At 44.3% G+C, this 19,533-nt stretch overlaps 1 protein-coding gene and 1 long non-coding RNA gene across 3 annotated transcripts in view; one reads left to right on the top strand and one right to left on the bottom strand.

Moving 5' to 3' along the window:
- The window catches only part of LOC139263437 (protein unc-79 homolog), a 253,255-nt gene that overhangs the window by 184,366 nt on the left and 49,356 nt on the right, over positions 1–19,533 (bottom strand). The window contains exons 9-10 of the mRNA XM_070879516.1: positions 12,227–12,315; positions 11,110–11,150 (exon numbers count right to left, since the gene is read on the bottom strand). Of these exons, the coding sequence (XP_070735617.1) occupies positions 11,110–11,150; positions 12,227–12,315 (130 nt within the window). The remainder of the gene's footprint in view (positions 1–11,109; positions 11,151–12,226; positions 12,316–19,533) is intronic.
- LOC139263438 (uncharacterized) overlaps positions 1–19,533 on the top strand; it is a 33,713-nt gene that overhangs the window by 964 nt on the left and 13,216 nt on the right. Inside the window, exons 2-3 of one of the 2 annotated variants that reach the window (XR_011593146.1) lie at positions 70–106; positions 8,010–8,233. This is a non-coding gene — a long non-coding RNA (uncharacterized lncRNA). The remainder of the gene's footprint in view (positions 1–69; positions 107–8,009; positions 8,234–19,533) is intronic. The other variant, XR_011593147.1, reaches the window with a different exon arrangement.

Below are 19,533 nucleotides of genomic sequence, written 5' to 3'. Positions count from 1 at the left end.
TTAAACAAAAGTACTTGCACAAACCACCACGGACACAGTATGCTTATGTATGCGCAATTTACTTTTCAGCACAACTTGTCACAGTCATAAAGGAGGCAACTTACCAGTAAGTATTAATAAGGTTGTTGCATAGCACTACTGGAACAGTGGGAGGGTTTCAGGCAGATATACTGATGCTGCTTGCACCATAGCTAGAATTTCTACTGCCAGGACATTCAAGTGTGAGACAGTAGTTTCCATTGATTAAGCCACAAATGGAGTATTACTTGTAGTTATGAACACTCTACAATGGAACAAAACCAGGAGCCAATCTAGTTCTTTGAGGACAGGAATGATGGGTGAGCGGAATTTGGCGTGGGTTAGGATATGGGCAACAGAGGTTTGAATGAGTTGAACTTTATGGAGGATGGGAGGCCTCCCAGAAGAGCATTGCAATAGGTGTGTCTGGTGGTGATAAAGGCATGGATGAGGGTTTTAGCAGCAGATGGGCTGAGGTAGTTGTCATGTTTGTAACCTTCACATAACTGGAACCTTTATGTAACAACACTGTATACACCTGAGTAATGCACAACTTGACCACAGGGGGTGAACTTATGGGAGACACTCCTCACCTGGTCATCCAGGTATATAAAGGGCGGTCCCACGCAGGATCGGCTCCTCTTGGTCCTGGGAATAAATTTTCAGGTCACATCGTGACCTTGTCTGCAGTACATGCCTCGTGTGATTCTATAGTAAGGTGTAAGGACACTACAGTAGTGATGGAGGCGGGCAATGTTCTGAAGGTGGAAGGATCCAATCTTTGTGATGAAGAGTATATAGAGACCGAAACTCAGCTTAGGTTTGATTAGGGTGATGAGATTAGAACATAAGAACATAAGAATTAGGAACAGGAGTAGGCCATCTAGCCCCTCGAGCCTGCTCCGCCATTCAATAAGATCATGGCTGATCTGGTCGTAGTCTCAGCTCCACTTACCCGCCCTCTCCCCGTAACCCTTAATTCCCTTATTGGTTAAAAATCTATCATTGACTTGAAAACATTCAATGAGCCAGCCTCAACTGCTTCCTTGGGCAGAGAATTCCAGAGATTCACAACTCTCTGGGAGAAGAAATTCTTTCTCAACTCGGTTTTAAATTGGCTCCTCCGTATTTTGAGGCTGTGCCCCCTAGTTCTAGTCTCCCCTACCAATGGAAACAACCTCTCTGCCTCTATCTTGTCTATCCCTTTCATGATTTTAAATGTTTCTATAAGATCACCCCTCATCCTTCTGAACGCCAACGAGTAAAGACCCAGTCTACTCAATCTATCATCATAAGGTAACCCCCTCATCTCCGAATCAGCCGAGTGAATCGTCTCTGTACCCCTTCCAAAGCTAGTATATCCTTCCTCAAGTAAGGTGACCAAAACTGCACGCAGTACTCCAGGTGCGGCCTTACCAATACCTTATACAGTTGCAGCAAGACCTCCCTGCATTTGTACTCCATCCCTCTCGCAATGAAGGCCAACATTCCATTCGCCTTCCTGATTACCTGCAGAAACCTGCAAACTAACCTTTTGGGATTCATGCACAAGGACCCCCAGGTCCCTCTGCACCACAGCATGTTGTAATTTCTCCCCATTCAAATAATATTCCCTTTTACTGTTTTTTTTCCCCCAAGGTGGATGACCTCAGACTTTCCAACATTGTACTCCATCTGCCAAACCTTAGCCCATTCGCTTAACCTATCTAAATCTCTTTGCAGCCTTTCTGTGTCCTCTACACAACCTGCTTTCCCACTAATCTTTGCGTCATCTGCAAATTTTGTTACACTGCACTCTGTCCCCTCTTCCAGGTCATCTATGTATATTGTAAACAGTTGTGGTCCCAGCACCGATCCCTGCGGCATACAACTAACCACCGATTTCCAACCCGAAAAGGACCCATTTATCCCGACTCTCTGCTTTCTATTAGCCAGCCAATTCTCTATCCATGCTAATACATTTCCTCTGACTCCGCGTACCTTTATCTTCTGCAGTAACCTTTTGCGTGGCACCTTATCGAATGCCTTTTGGAAATCTAAATACACCACATCTATCGGTACACCTCTATCCACCATGCCCGTTATATCCTCAAAGAATTCCAGTAAGTTAGTTAAACATGATTTCCCTTTCATGAATCCATGCTGCGTCTGCTTGATTGCACTATTCCTATCTAGATGTCCCGCTATTTCTTCCTTAATGATAGTTTCAAACATTTTCCCCACTACAGATGTTAAACTAACCGGCCTATAGTTACCTGCCTTTTGCCTGCCCCCTTTTTTAAACAGAGGCATTACATTAGCTGCTTTCCAATCCGCTGGTACCGCCCCAGAGTCCAGAGAATTTTGGTAGATTATAACGAATGCATCTGCTATAACTTCCGCCATCTCTTTTAATACCCTGGGATGCATTTCATCAGGACCACGAGACTTGTCTACCTTGAGTCTCATTAGCCTGTCCAGCACTACCCCCCTAGTGATAGTGATTGTCTCAAGGTCCTCCCTTCCCACATTCCTGTGGCCTCCAAATTTTGGCATGGTTTTTGTGTCTTCCACTGTGAAGACGGAAGCAAAATAATTGTTTAAGGTCTCAGCCATTTCCACATTTCCCATTATTAAATCCCCCTTTTCATCTTCTAAGGGACCAACATTTACTTTAGTCACTCTTTTCCATTTTATATATCTGTAAAAGCTTTTACGATCTGTTTTTATGTTTTGCGCAAGTTTACCTTCGTAATCTATCTTCCCTTTCTTTATTGCTTTTTTAGTCATTCTTTGCTGTTGCATAAAATTTTCCCAATCACCTTGGCCACCTTATACGCATTGGTCTTTGATTTGATAATTTCCTTTATTTCCTTGGTTATCCACGGCTGGTAATCTCTTCTCTTGCCGCCCTTCTTTTTCACTGGAATATATTTTTGTTGCGCACTATGAAAGAGCTCCTTAAAAGTCCTCCACTGTTCCTCAATTGTGCCACCGTTTAGTCCTTGTTTCCAGTCGACTTGAGCCAACTCTGTCCTCATCCCACTGTAGTCCCCTTTGTTTAAGCATAGAACGCTCGTTTCTGACACAACTTCCTTATCCTCAATCTGTGTTACAAATTCAACCATATTGTGATCACTCATTCTGAGAGGATCGTTTATTTTTCCTGTCTCATTACACAGGACCAGATCGAAGATGGCTTGCTCCCTTGTAGGTTCTGTTACATACTGTTCTAAGAAACAATCCAGTATGCATTCTATGAATTCCTCCTCAAGGCTACCCCGTGCGATTTGATTTGACCAATCGATATGTAGGTTAAAATCCCCCATGACTACTGCCGTTCCTTTTTCACATGCTTCCATTATTCCCTTGATTATTGCCCGCCCCACTGTGAAGTTATTATTTGGGGGCCTATAAACTACGCCGACTACAAAGATTGCAAACAGTCTGCTTCATCATGAGACAGTAGTCAGGGAGGGGGTTCAGTGGCAAGGATAGAGAGTTTGCAGAGGAGCCAAAGATGATAGGGAATTAAGGGTTACAGGGATCGGGAGGGTAAGTGGAGCTGAGTCCACGGCCAGATCAGCCATGATCTTGTTGAATGGCGGAGCAGCCTCGAGGGGCTAGATGGCCTACTCCTGTTCCTAATTCTTATGTTCTTATGATAGCTTCAGCTCTACCAATGTTTAGTTGGAGTGAATTGTGGCTCATCCAAGAATTTATGTGAGACAACACAGAGGCAGTAGAGGGGTCCAGGCAGGAGGTGGAGAGCTAGAGATGGGTGTCGTCAGCATATGTGAAAGCTGACCCCATGTATTTGGATGACGCTACCAAGGGTCAGCATGTAACATAGAAACATAGAAAATAGGTGCAGGAGTTGGCCATTCGGCACTTCTAGCCTGCACCGCCATTCAATGAGTTCATGGCGGAACATGCAACTTCAGTACCACATTCCTGCATTCTCGCCATACCCCTTGATCCCCCTAGTAGTAAGGACTTCATCTAATTCCTTTTTGAATATATTTAGTGAATTGGCCTCAACAACTTTCTGTGGTAGAGAATTCCACAGGTTCACCACTCTCGGGTGAAGAAGTTTCTCCTCATCTCGGTCCTAAATGGCTTACCCCTTATCCTTCGACTGTGTCCCCTGGTTCTGGACTTCCCCAACATTGGAAACATTCTTCCTGCATCTAACCTGTCTAACCCCGTCAGAATTTTAAACGTTTCTATGAGGTCCCCTCTCATTCTTCTGAACTCCAGTGAATACAAGCCCAGTTGATCCAGTCTTTCTTGATAGGTCAGTCCCGCCATCCCGGGAATCAGTCTGGTGGACCTTCGCTGCACTCCCTCAATAGCAAGAATGTCCTTCCTCAGGTTAGGAGACCAAAACTGTACACAATACTCCAGGTGTGGCCTCACCAAGGCCCTGTACAACTGTAGCAACACCTCCCTGCCCCTGTACTCAAATCCCCTCGCTATGAAGGCCAACATGCCATTTGCTTTCTTAACCAGCTGCTGTACCTGCATGCCAACCTTCAGTGACAAATGTACCATGACACCCAGGTCTCGTTGCACCTCCCCTTTTCCTAATCTGTCACCATTCAGATAATAATCTGTGTCTCTGTTTTTACCACCAAAGTGGATAACCTCACATTTATCCACATTATACTTCATCTGCCATGCATTTGCCCACTCACCTAACCTATCCAAGTCGCTCTGCACCCTCATAGTATCCTCCTCGCAGCTCACACTGCCACCCAACTTCGTGTCATCCGCAAATTTGGAGATACTACATTTAATCCCCTCGTGTAAATCATTAATGTACAGTGTAAACAAGCTGGGGCCCCAGCACAGAACCTTGCGGTACCCCACTACTCACTGCCTGCCATTCTGAAAAGTCCCCATTTACTCCTACTCTTTGCTTCCTGTCTGACAACCAGTTTTCAATCCATGTCAGCACACTACCCCCAATCCCATGTGCTTTAACTTTGCACATTAATCTCTTGTGTGGGACCTTGTCGAAAGCCTTCTGAAAGTCCAAATATACCACATCAACTGGTTCTCCCTTGTCCACTCTACTGGAAACATCCTCAAAAAATTCCAGAAGAAATCCATGCTGACTTGGACCTATCATGTCACCTCTTTCCAAATGCACTGCTATGACATCCTTAATAATTGATTCCATCATTTTACCCACTACCGATGTCAGGCTGACCAGTCTATAATTCTCTGTTTTCTCTCTCCCTCCTTTTTTAAAAAGTGGGGTTACATTGGCTACCCTCCACTCGATAGGAACTGATCCAGAGTCAATGGAATGTTGGAAAATGACTGTCAATGCATCCGCTATTTCCAAGGCCACCTCCTTCAGTACTCTGGGATGCAGTCCATCAGACCCTGGGGATTTATCGGCCTTCAATCCCATCAATTTCCCCAACACAATTTCCCGACTAATAAGGATTTCCCCCAGTTCCTCCTCCTTACTAGACCCTCTGACCCCTTTTATATCCGGAAGGTTGTTTGTGTCCTCCTTAGTGAATACCGAACCAAAGTACTTGTTCAATTGGTCCGCCATTTCTTTGTTCCACGTTATGACTTCCCCTGATTCTGACTGCAGGGGACCTACGTTTGTCTTTACTAACCTTTTTCTCTTTACATATCTATAGAAACTTTTGAAATCCGTCTTAATGTTCCCTGCAAGCTTCTTCTCGTACTCCATTTTCCCTGCCCTAATCAAACCCTTTGTCCTCCTCTGCTGAGTTCTAAATTTCTCCCAGTCCCCGGGTTCGCTGCTATTTCTGGCCAATTTGTATGCCACTTCCTTGGCTTTAATACTATCCCTGATTTCCCTCGATAGCCACAGTTGAGCCACCTTCCCTTTTTTATTTTTATGCCAGACAGGAATGTACAATTGTTGTAGTTCATCCATGCGGTCTCTAAATGTCTGCCATTGCCCATCCACAGTCAACCCCTTAAGTATTATTTGCCAATCTATCCGAGCCAATTCACGCCTCATACCTTCAAAGTTACCCTTCTTTAAGTTCTGGACCATGGTCTCTGAATTAACTGTTTCATTCTCCATCCTAATGCAGAATTCCACCATATTATGGTCACTCTTCCCCAAGGGGCCTCGCACAACGAGATTGCTAATTAATCCTCTCACATTACACAACACCCAGTCTAAGATGGCCTCCCCCCTAGTTGGTTCCACGACATCTTGGTCTAGAAAACCATCACTTATGCACTCCAGGAAATCCTCCTCCACCGTATTGCTTCCAGTTTGGTTAGCCCAATCTATGTGCATATTAAAGTCACCCATTATAACTGTTGCACCTTTATTGCATGCACCCCTAATTTCCTGTTTGATGCCCTCCCCAACATCACTACTACTGTTTGGAGGTCTGTACACAACTCCCACTAACGTTTTTTGCCCTTTGGTGTTCTGCAGCTCCACCCATATAGATTCCACATCATCCAAGCTAATGTCCTTCCTAACTATTGCATTAATATCCTCCTTAACCAGCAATGCTACCCCACCTCCTTTTCCTTTTATTCTATCCTTCCTGAATGTTGAATACCCCTGGATGTTGAGTTCCCAGCCCTGATCATCCTGGAGCCACGTCTCTGTAATCCCAATCACATCATATTTGTTAACATCTATTTGCACAGTTAATTCATCCACCTTATTGCGGATACTCCTTGCATTAAGACACAAAGCCTTCAGGCTTTTTTTTTTAAAACACCCTTTGTCCTTTTAGAATTTTGCTGTACAGTGGCCCTTTTTGTTCTTTGACTTGGGTTTCTCTGCCCTCCACTTTTACTCATCTCCTTTCTGTCTTTTGCTTTTGCCTCCTTTTTGTTTCCCTCTGTCTCCCTGCATTGGTTCCCATCCCCCTGCCATATTAGTTTAACTCCTCCCCAACAGCACTAGCAAACACTCCCCCCAAGGACATTGGTTCCAGTCCTGCCCAGGTGCAGACCGTCCGGTTTGTACTGGTCCCACCTCCCCCAGAACCGGTTCCAATGCCCCAGGAATTTGAATCCCTCCCTGTTGCACCACTGCTCAAGCCACGTATTCATCTGTGCTATCCTGCGATTCCTACTCTGACTATCACGTGGCACTGGTAGCAATCCCGAGATTACTACTTTTGAGGTCCTACTTTTTAAATTTAGCTCCTAGCTCCTTAAATTCGTTTCGTAGGACCTCATCCCTTTTTTTACCTATGTCGTTGGTACCAATGTGCACCACGACAACTGGCTGTTCTCCCTCCCTTTTTAGAATGTCCTGCACCCGCTCCGAGACATCCTTGACCCTTGCACCAGGGAGGCAACATACCATCCTGGAGTCTCGGTTGCAGCCACAGAAATGCCTATCTATTCCCCTTACAATTGAATCCCCTATCACTATCGCTCCCCCACTCTTTTTCCTGCCCTCCTGTGCAACAGAGCCAGCCACGGTGCCATGAACTTGGCTGCTGCTGCCTTCCCCTGATGAGTCATCCCCCCGAACAGTACCCAAAGCAGTGTATCTGTTTTGCAGGGGGATGACCACAGGGGACCCCTGCACTACCTTCCTTGCACTGCTCTTCCTGCTGGTCTTCCATTCCCTATCTGGCTGTGGATCCTTTCCCTGCGGTACGACCAACTCGCTACACGTGCTACTCACGTCATTCGCAGCATCGTGGATGCTCCAGAGTGAATCCACCCTCAGCTCCAACTCCGCAATGCGGTTCGTCAGGAGCTGGAGATGGATACACTTCCCGCACACGTAGTCGTCAGGGACACTGGTGTCGTCCCCGAGTTCCCACATGGTGCAGGAGGAGCATAACACGTGACCGAGCTGTCCTGCCATGACTTAACCCTCAGATAGGCAACAACAATGCTAAACTTTACTTACTGTTATCGAAGAGAAAAAAGAAAAACTACTCACCAATCACCAGCCAATCACTTACCCCCTTGGCTGTGACGTCACCTTTCTGTTTCTTTCTACATTTTTTTTTGCCTTCTCCCTGTAGCTGCACAAGTCACGCCTTTTATAGGCCTCACCAACGGACCTCCTCGACGCTGCTCCCGACTGCCGCCGACGCTGGGCCCCGGACTCCCTGCTGTGCCTTTTATAGGCCTCACCAACGGACCTCCTCGATGCTGCTCCCGACTGCCGCCGACGCTGGGCCCCGGACTCCCTGCTGTGCCTTTTATAGGCCTCACCAATGGACCTCCTCGACGCTGCTCCCGACTGGTAGGTGAGGAAGAGGAGGGAGCCAAGTGCAGATCCTTGTGGGACTCCGGTGGTTAACAGTGCATGGGCGGGAAGAAAAGCCATTGCTGGAGTTGTTCTGTCTACAAACAGATAGCTATGAGTGGAACCATGTGAGAGTAAACCCACAGAGCTAGACAAGGAAGGAGGTATTGGAGGAGGATGAGGTGGTTCAACCATGTCAAAGGCTGTACAAAGGTCAAGAAGAGCAGGGATAATACCCCATGATCACAATCACAGAGAATGCCATTCATGACTTTTGTTAGGGTAGTTTTGGTACTATGGCGGGGCAGAACCGGATTGAAGAGATAATTTTTTTTATACTCGTTCCTGAGATGTGGACGTCACGGGCAAAGCCAGCATTTATTGCCTATCCCTAATTGCCCTCAAGAAGGTGGGGGTGAGCCGCCTTCTTAAACCGCTGCAATCTTTGTGGTGAAGGTACGCCCACAGTGCTGATAAGGAGGGAGTTCCAGGATTTTGACCCAGCGATGATGAAGGAACAGCGATATATTTCCAAGTCAGGATGGTGTATAACTTGAAGGAGAACTTGCAGGTGATGGTGTTCCCTTGCGCCTGCTGCCCTTGTCCTTCTTGGTGGTAGAGAGCGTGGGTTTGAGAGGCGCTGCCGAAGAAGCCTTGGCAAGTTGCTGCAGTGCATCTTGCAGATGGTAAACACTGCAGCCACAGTGAGCCAGGTAAGTGGAGAGTATTCCATCACACTCCCGACTTGTGTCTTGTAAATGGTGGAAAGGCTTTGGGGAGTCAGGAGTTGCAGAATATCCAGCCTCTGACTTGTTTTTGTAGCCACAGTATTTATGTGACTGATCCAGTTAAGTTTCTGGTCAATGTTGATGGTGGGGTATTCGGCGATAGTAATGCCGTTGAATGTCAAGTGGTGATGTTTGGACTCTCGCTTGTTGGCGAAGTTGTGGGAAATATGGGCACAGATTTGGGTGGCAGCAACATGCTCAAGAACTTTGGAGAGGAAAAGGAAATTGGAGATGGGGTGGTAATTTGTAAGGACAGAGTGGTCAAGAGTAGGTTTTTGAGGGGGGAATGATGACAGCATTTTTGAAAGGGAGGAGGTCAATACCTGAAGAGAGGCCAGAGGGTATATTTTCTCTCTTGAATAATCTTGTAGTGGGAGCGGTGGGGGTTGCAGAAGAGACTGACGCCCGACAGTGCTTGGTATGATCTGGTGATCTGCTAAACCAATTGGTCACCAGAAACTTCAAGTCTGCACCCCTTGGACTTGAGGGAATGAAGATGGGGCCATACCAAGGAGAATAACCAGGATGGGAGACAGTAAAAGTTTGGTTTGGAACAAAGGCATTAAAATGCCTTTAATTTCCACCTTTGTCGATGAATACCTGTTCACTGGCTTCATGCTTCCTGCAAGCACTTGCACCACCTTTCCTTAGGTTTCAGAATCTTACAACAAATAAATTAGCCAGAATATGTTCATTGAAACGTTTGTGGATTTATGACAATGATTACCAGAAAAACTTATCCAAGTATAGCAAAAGAATTGCACAGCGTATTAGTGCATCAAAAGGATCTGACTCAGAGTGGCAAGTTTCTGGTTCATGCTTGTGATTTCTCATGTACTGAATTTCTCATCTTGCCAGTTTGCCAAGAGGAGATGCCTAATACAGCATGAGTGAAGAGAAAGTCAGCAAACAAGTCATGCCAGGCAGTGCCCACGAAGCCCCTAGCAACCAACTCAATAGCTGCATATTGGCAGTGATCTATGAGCAGACTATCTGCTCACCCTCTCAGATAGTAAATGATAATTGATTTCGGGAACTTAAAAAAGGTTAACAAAAATAACATTTTAAAATTAAATACAAATAAATACATTTTTATTTTTTCAACTACAGTTCTGTCTGCAGGCCCACATAAAGATGCATGGATTGATATTCATCTCCCACCTCCCCCACTCTGGATCAGGGAGGAACGGGGGTGGTAGCCAGATGAAAATAACAGAACACCTACCACCCTATCCTCACCCACGCCTGGGTGACTGCCATTTTGGTGGGACCTCAAAATGGGCAGCCCAGCCTCTGCAAATCGTTGTCCTATAACATCAATAGTGGGAGCGTGCAATTTTGACGTACCAATGGATGGAACATGCACCATGCACACTCGTTGGTATTTGGCATGGGACAGCCTGCACAGCAGTCATGAAAGGGACTGCTACAGGCCCCTCAAAACAATTAACCATTGCGTTTTTAAAAAAACTTACTGCAAAAATCAACACCTTCTAGATGCCCGACTCTCTGTCGCCCTCCCCCGGCATTGCCTCCTCCCTCCCAGTGAACTCACCTGCACTGGCTGGGCTCCACACTGAATCACCAGATTTCTTGCCCCCTTCCAATCAGCAAGCTGCTGCAAAAGGGCAAGTGGCTCACCGACAGAATGCTAATGAGGCCTGACCATGAAAATGGTTCCGACCTCCGACCTCATCCATAAAATGACCGTATAAAGACAGAATCAGCTTACATGTCTTTAAGGAAAATTCTTATCTGTGCAAAATCAGCAACTTTGTCCGGGCAAAAAATGTCTCACTCGATTTGGTATCAGTAGCTTTCCATATTAGTATTGGCAAATGATTATGGTTCCTGGAATAGCTGCTGTATACAAGCTAACCAAACTGGACTGTCCCCCTCCCAAGTCTTTTCCTGCATATATTTGTCTAAAGACATAAAATCTTATATTCCTAACATGTATCATTTTCTTACTGATCCATAACACCATGGTTTGTTATAAGATAAAATGCACCAACAAAAATGTATTTCATCCAGGAAATGCCACTGATAAACTATACCTGACTGGAGAACTACACCAGAACTCACCTTGTGGGAGCAAAACATCAATTAACCAATCAGCTTGGACTCTGAAAAAAGAACAGAAGTTTAAAATAAGAACAAAAGACCCTGGAGATAATAGCAGACTTTCAGTTTCAAAAATACAGAAGATGGGTTCACATTTTGTGTAGAAACCATTCTTCCAAACTGAAAAAGGCTTGTCCTTAAACAGAAGAACATAAGAAATAGGAGCAGAAGTAGGCCATTTGGCCCCTCGAGTCTGTTCTGCCATTCAATAAGATCATGGCTGATCTGATCCTGGATTCAATTCCACTTCCCTGCCCGCTCCCCATAACCCTTGACTCCATTTTCAATTAAAAATTTGTAAATCTCCACCTTAAATATATTCAATGACTCTGCCTCCACAGCTCGCTGGAATAGAGAATTCCAAAGATTCCAGACCCTCTGAGAGCAGAAATGCCTGCTCATTTCCATTTTAAATGGGCGACGCCTTATTCTAAAACTATGCCCTAGTTCTAGATTCCCCCACAAGGGGAAACATCCTCTCTAACCAGTCAAGCCCCAGCCATCTAACTCTATCAGCATAACCCTCTATTCTCTTCTCTCTCATATGCTTATCTAACTGCTCCTGAAATATATTCAATTAAATTAATAAAAAGTATAATCAAATGTACCCAATAATAATTATGACCATGTTTAAGGAATGATTGACTGACCTCAGTTTCAGCATTTGCATGGTCTATCTGATATGTTACTATTGTATATTGGCCAGATTCACAGATTTAAGGTAATTGGCAAAAGAACCAAAGGCAACATAAGAAAACACATTTTTACACAGCGAGTGGTTAGAATCTGGAATGCACTGCCTGAAAGGGTGGTGGAGGCAGACTCAACCATGGCTTTCAAAAGGAAATTGGATAAGTATCTGAAGAAAAAAATTCCATGATTAATAGGGACTGTTTAATTTAGATCCATGCTGTATTTTATAAAATTAGGGACCCCAGAAGAGTTTCATAAAAACACTTTTGTTTTGTGATACAGCTTTTAATGTTTCTCACACATGTCCTTAACATTTTAATGTGTACCATAATAAAGTTGTGTGATGATACCAATATTGATGCTTGTTTTACTAAACTGTACTCACCCTGCAATCCTTTGACTACATTCTTCGCACAAGTATAGTGGTGGTGGTTTCTCACCTAGTGCCACAGAAATGGATGGATCTATGCACATCTTCAAAAAAGAACATTTTTAAAAACTATAAATTAACTTAGTTCATCACACCAGACTAAATCTTCAACAGAACTCAAATAATTATAACAAAACTTTCTTCATGATATAACACAGTATTTATTCGAGAACCGCTTAGCTGTACAGTTAGAGCAGGAGACGTGGTTTAAAAAGTTGCATCTTACAAGCCAAAGCTTCTCGGGGTCTTAGGGATATAATGGCAGTGATGAAAGGATTCTTGTTACATCAATGTTTTAATTGCAAGATGTTGCCCCACCCCATCACAAAAAACCATCAGCACGATTAAGGAATAATGGACAATTAGAGCTTTTAAATTCTAATGATGTCTGAATAAAATGAATACGAATAATTTCGACAACTGTTTCTGGAACAGCGCTGTGCATTAAATGCACCTACAGCTGGCCAGATGTCTGAACAGTTGGATGGATGCTGCCACTTGTCCTGCCTCTCTGGCTCTGCCTGCCAAGCAACACACCCCTCGGCTGTATAATAATAGGCTATTGATCAAATTTTCAATTTGTGGGGAAGAGGTCATCAATAGTCACCAAGAAATCAAATAGGGAATTCTAAAGAAACGTCTTTGCCCAGAGAGTGGTGAGAATGTGGAATTCGCTACCACAGGAAGTGGTTGAAGTGAATAGTATAGATGCATTTAAGGGGCGGTTAGATAAGTATATGAGGGAGAAGGGAATATGCTGAGAGTCAGATGAGGAAAATTAGGAGGAGGCTTAGGTGAAGCATAAACGCCGGCAGACTGGATGGGCTGAATGGCCTATTTCTATGCTGTACATCCTATGTAATCCTATTTACTAACTACAACAGGGATCTGATTTTCAGCAAGCAAGCCCAAATATAGAATCATATGGGCTAGAAATTCATTATAGCCGAGAAATGGCAGGTGTTTAGACTAAAAATGGTTAAGTAGCGCCAGTTGAAATTCGTCTAGGACGCATGCAAATTTCGTCCTTCTCCTCATTAAAATGATTGCAGTCATGATTCTTGTCTAAAAACCCAAGCCCATTCACGTTACACTGAAATGATGGACCAATATCGGGGTTGCCTAGATGCAAGAATGATTGCCACGGGCTTTTTTCACTACTTAAAGAGGAGGTTCATTGATGCCGCAGCACCTCATTCTCAGCATTGTTGGGTGTGTAGCTGCCTCAACGATCGTAAGTCATCATCATCATAGGCAGTCCCTCAAAATCGAAGACTTGCTTCCACTCTAAAAGTGAGTTCTCAGGTGACTGAACAGTCCAATACGGGAATTACAGTCTCTGTCACAGGTGGGACAGACAATCGTTGAAGGAAAGGGTGGGTGGGGACTCTGGTATCCCGCACACTCCTTCCGCTTGCTTTCTGCATGCTCTCGACGACGAGACTCGAGGTGCTCAGCACCCTCCCGGATGCTCTTCCTCCACTTAGGGTGGTCTTTGGCCAGGGATTCCCAGGTGTCCTGGGGATGTTGCACTTTATCAAAGAGGCTTTAAGAAGTAGAAAAAGGAGAAGGAGCACTTCTTTACAAATCCTGACGGCAGATCGCCACCCGAGGGAGAGAAGCTGGAGGTTTTCCGAGAAAGGTTTGGAGGCATTGGTTTTAGCGGTGGAGAGAAGGCGGGTGGTCCTGTACCTGCCAACTGGCAGGAGACCCTCACCACAAGTCCACCATGCTATGTGGTGGGAGGTGGGACACCACATCACGGGCAGCACTGTGCTCCCCAAGACCCACACCAAGTGCAAGAAAAAGTTTAACAATCTCACACGGGTGGTCAGGGTGAGTGAAGACTTCAACAAATGCTACATAACACCATTTGTACCACAGGCTTCACACAATGCTCAATGCACCACACCCCCAGCACTCACTCACCAACAATCCCTACCTAGCAACACTCACACCCACAGCACACAATGACAGCTATTCTACTACTGTCTCGCTGCTTCCGCCCTCCCTGTCCTCCTCCTCCTTCTCTTCCTACTCCTCCTCCTCAGCCTCAGCATGCTCCTGAGGTAATCCCATAGCCCCCTTGACTGTGGGGAAAAGTGACCATAATATGGTAGAATTCCTTATTAAGATGGAGAGTGACAAAGTTAATTCGGAAACGAGGGTCCTGAACTTAAGGAAAGGTAACTTCAACAGTATGAGGCGTGAATTGGCTAAAATAGACTGGCAAATGATACTAAAAGGGTTGACGGTGGATAAGCAATGGCAAGCATTTAAAGATTACATGGATGAACTTCGGCAAATGTACATCCCTGTCTGGAGTAAAAATAAAACTGGGAAGGTGACTCAACCATGGCTAACAAAGGAAATTAAGGATAGTGTTAAAGCCAAGGAAGATGCATATAAATTGGCTAGAATAAGCAACAAACCTGAGGACTGGGAGAAATTTAGAATTCAACAGAGGAGGACTAAGGGTTTGATTAAGAGGGAGAAAATAGAGTATGAGCGGAAGCTCGCAGGGAATATAAAAACTGACTGCAAAAGCTTCTATAAATGTGAAGAGAAAAAGATTAGTAAAGACAAACGTAGGTCCCTTGCAGTTAGATTCAGGTGAAATTATAATGGGGAACAAAGAAATGGCTGGCCAATTGAACCAATACTTCGGTTCTGTCTTCACGAAGAAAGATACAAATAACCTTCCGAAGGTACTAAGGGACAGTGGGTCTTGTGAGAAGGAGGAACTGAAGGATATTCTTATTAGGTGTGTTAGGGAAATTGATGGGATTGAAGGCCGATAATCCCAGGGGCCTGATAGTCTGCATCCCAGATAGTCTGCATCCCAGAGTGCTCAAGGAAGTGGCCCTAGAAATAGTGGATGCATTGGTGATCATTTTCCAACAGTCTATCGACTGGATCAGTTCCCATGGACTGGAGGGTAGCGAATGTAACACCACTTTTTAAAAAAGGGTGAGAAAAAATGGGTAATTATAGACCGGTTAGCTTGACATCGGTGGTGGGGAAGGTGTTGGAATCGATCATGAAGGACGAAATAGCAGCGATTTGGAAAGCAGTGACAGGATCGGATCAAATCAGCATGGATTTATGAAAGGGAAATCATGCTTGACGAATCTTCTGGAATTTTTTGAGGGTGTAACTAGCAGAGTGGACAAGGGAGAACCAGTGGATGTGGTGTATTTGGACTTTCAGAAGGCTTTTGACAAGGTACCGCACAAGAGATTGTTGTGCAAAGTCAAAGCGCATGGTATTGGGGGTAATATACTGATGTGGATAGGGAACTGGTTGGCAGACAGGAAGCAGAGTCGGGATAAACGGGTTATTTTCAGAATGGCAGGCAGTGACTAGTGGAGTGCCGCAGGGCTCAGTGCTGGGACCCCAGCTCTTTACAATATACATTAACGATTTGGATGAAGGAATAAAGTGTAATATCTCTAAGTTTGCAGATGACACTAAACTGGGTGGCGGTGTGAGCTGTGAGGAGGACGCTAAGAGGCTGCAGGGTGACTTGGACAGGTTAGGTGAGTGGGAAAATGCATGGCAGATGCAGTATAATGTGGATAAATGTGAGGTTATCCATTTTGGGGGCAAAAACAGGAAGGCAGAATATTTTCTGAATGGCGGCAGACTAGGAAAAGGGGAGGTGCAACGAGACCTGGGTGTCATGGTTCATCAGTCACTGAAAGTGGGCACGCAGATACAGCAGGTGGTGAAGAAGGCAAATGGTATGTTGGCCTTCATAGCTAGGGGATTTGAATATAGAAGTAGGGAGGTCTTACTGCAGTTGTACAGGTCCTTAGTGAGGCCTCACTTGGAATATTGTGTTCAGTTTTGGTCTCCTAATCTGAGGAAGGACGTTCTTGCTATTGAGGGAGTGCAGCAAAGGTTCACCAGACTGATTCCAGGGATGGCTGGGCTGACATATGGAGAGACTGGATCAACTGGGCCTTTATTCACTGGAATTTAGAAGGATGAGAGGGGATCTCATAGAAACATATAAGATTCTGACGGGACTGGACAGGTTAGATGCAGGAAGAATGTTCCTGATGTTGGAGAAGTCCAGAACCAGGGGACACAGTCTAAGGATAAGGGGTAGGCCATTTAGGACTGAGATGAGGAGAAACTTCTTCACTCAGAGTTGTTCACCTGTGGAATTCCCTGCCGCAGAGAGTTGTTGATACCAATTCATTGGATATATTCAAGAGGGAGTTAGATATGGCTCTTACAGTGAAGGGGATCAAGGGGTATGGAGAGAAAGCAGGAAAGGGGTACTGAAGGAATGACCAGCCATGATCTTATTGAATGGCGGTGCAGGCTCGAAGGGCCGAATGGCCTATTCCTGCATCTATTTTTCTATGTTTCTATGTTGCTATGTGAGGAAGTGTTGTGAGCAGAAGCCTTTAACAAATAAGGAGTGACTTCTGAACTTGAATCAACACTCACCGTCACCAAAAAAATTTTGAAATGAATAAACAAAGCTGTTTCAGTTGCAACAAGTAGCAAACAGGCACTGAAACTGCAAATCCCTGTCAGGTACAGCTGATTGGGGATGGTGCCTTTAAATATCGCTGCTGCTGCTTTCTGCTGGTAGACGCCAGCCCTCCATATCAGTGTTCTGCACTGCCGTTAAGGTAACTGGCTAAAGCCAATGTTGGAAATCGGCCGTCCAGTGAGTGTTACATTGTATAACTTCCTTGCTTTTGTACTCCATGGGTTGACTTTCCAGAGAGCCCCTCAACGCCAGATTGCCCGCCCAGGAAAATCATTAACATTTTGCAAGTAACGCTGGCAAAAATTTCCATTATTAAGTTAAAAATAATCGCCTGACGAGAAAATGGATCTTGCACCATTATTCTTGGCGGTTTCTCGGCGGTTAAAGGGGGAAACTAAGTAAAATGGGCGGTTCTTAAAAATGTTTTTAAAATTTAGTCCAAGGCTACGGTTGGGCCTCGGGAGGGGGGATAAAACTTAAAAAAAACATTTCACTAAAAAGAAAGTTAAGAAACATTCCTAAGACAATTTTAAAGCTAATCGCCGTTTTACAATTTAAAAAAAATAAAGAACTTTTAACTTACCTGTCTTTGCAGAGTACTCACCTACCGCCCTGTTTAAGCAGCTTTCACAGGGCAATTCCCTTAGTGGTCTGGCTTCCGTTGAGGCCAAACTTATGCCCTGGCGATTTTCTCGGCAGTTTGCTCCCGGTGGGCATTGAGATTTGGGTGGTGTCATTAAAAAACTAAGGGGGAAACTTTCGCCGGGCGGGTTCTCTACCAAAAACAGCTGTACCGCCGAAAAGCACCAAAAATGAAGGTGAAAGTTTAGCTTTATGCCTCTATTTATGAAACCCAGGATCCCATATGCTTTTTTAACCGCTTTCTCAAACTGCCCTTCCACCAACGATTTGTGCACATACATCCCCAGGTCTTTCGGTTCATACACCCCCTTTAGTTCATATTGCCTCTCCTCATTCATCCTACCAAAGTGTATCACTTCGCACTTTTCGGTGTTAAATTTCGTCTGCCACGTGTCTGCCCATTCCACTAGCCTGCCTATGTCTTCTTGAAATCTATCACAATCCTCCTTCTTCACTGTACACTATACTTCCAAGTTTTGTGTCATCTGCAAATTTTGAAATTAAGCTCTGTACACCCAAGTCCAAATCATTAATATATATCAAAAAAAGCAGTGGTCCTAGTACCGACCACTAGTGAACACCACTGTATACCTTCCTCCAGTCTAATAAACAACCATTCACCACTACTCTCTATTTTCTGTCACTTAGCCAATTCTGCATCCATGCTGCCACTGTTTATTTTATTCCATGGGCTTCAACTTTGCTGGCAAGCCTATTATGTGGCATTTTATCAAATGCCTTTTGGAAGTCCACGTACACCACATCAACCACATTTCCCTCATCAACCCTCTCTGATACCTCATCAAAAAACTCGATCAAATTAGTTAGACACGATTTGCCTTTAACAAATCCATGCTGGCTTTCCTTAATTAATCCACACTTGTCCAAGTGACTGTTAATTTTGTCCCAAATTATCGTTTCTCAATGCTTCCCCACTACCAAGGTTAAACTGATTGGCCGATAGTTGCTGGGTTTAACCTTACACCCTTTTTTGAATAAGGGGAGTAACATTTGCAATTCTCCATTCCTCTGGCACCACCCCCGTATCAAAGGGGGATTGGAAGATTATGGCCAGTAACTCAGCATCCTAGGACCAAACTTTTGGTCACCTGTCCTAATATGGCTGTCAATTTTTTAATGCTCCTGTGAAGCACCTTGGGACATTTTATTACATTAAAGGCACGAAAGGATGTGCACTTGAAGTGCCATAACCTACAGGGTTACGGACCAAGAGCTGGAAAGTGGCATTGAGCTGGATAGCTCGTTGTTGGCCGGTAAGGACATGATGGGCCGAAATGGCCTCCTTCCCTGCTGTAAATTTCTATAATTTCTATAATTCTATAAAGACAAGTTGTTATTTTTGTTGAAGTACTTTGATGGAAGAATAGATAAACTTGAGTAGGTAAATATTTTCGGTAGTTACTAGTTTATCTACATGTTCAAGTAAAAAAGACCAGTTCAAACTCAAAATTGTAAATGATTCAAATCAAAATCTGTCTTTGTCTGGTTCCTTTTGCATGCCTAAAACAGAAATGATTTTAGTGATAGAATAACAGAACTAGTCTATAGGAACTTACACAAGTGGACAAGAGAGGTTTAGTCTGATCAAAATTGACAGTAGCTAAATGAATCATGCACAAAATTTTAATTATTATTTTAATTACTATTTGGGGTAAAAGTGGAACTGTTTGGATTGGCATAAACCTAAACAGACATGTGCTCATTGCACATTACTGCTTGCAAATTCAACATTAATTTGAAAATATTATTCAGAAAAGTCATTAGGGTAGAGGATGTGCTGCAGTACAGAGGGACCTGGGGGTCCTTGTGCATGAAACACAAAAAGTTAGCATGCAGGTACAGCAAGTAATCAGGAAGACAAATGGAATGTTGGCCTTTATTGCAAGGGGGATAGAGTATAAAAGCAGAGAAGTCCTTCTACAACTGTACAGGATATTGGTGAGGCCACACCTGGAGTATTGCACAGAGTTTTGGTCATATTTAAGGAAGGATATACTTGCATTGGAGACTGTTCAGAGAAGGTTCACTAGGTTGATTCCAGAGATGAGGGGGTTGACATGAAGATAGGTTGAGTAGGTTGGGCCTATAC

Source organism: Pristiophorus japonicus, chromosome 4 (genome assembly GCF_044704955.1).
Source record: "Pristiophorus japonicus isolate sPriJap1 chromosome 4, sPriJap1.hap1, whole genome shotgun sequence".
In the NCBI taxonomy this organism is placed as follows: Eukaryota; Metazoa; Chordata; class Chondrichthyes; family Pristiophoridae; genus Pristiophorus; species Pristiophorus japonicus.
Note: the sequence above shows the minus strand (reverse complement) of the source record. Positions and strands in the feature narration are given on the sequence as shown.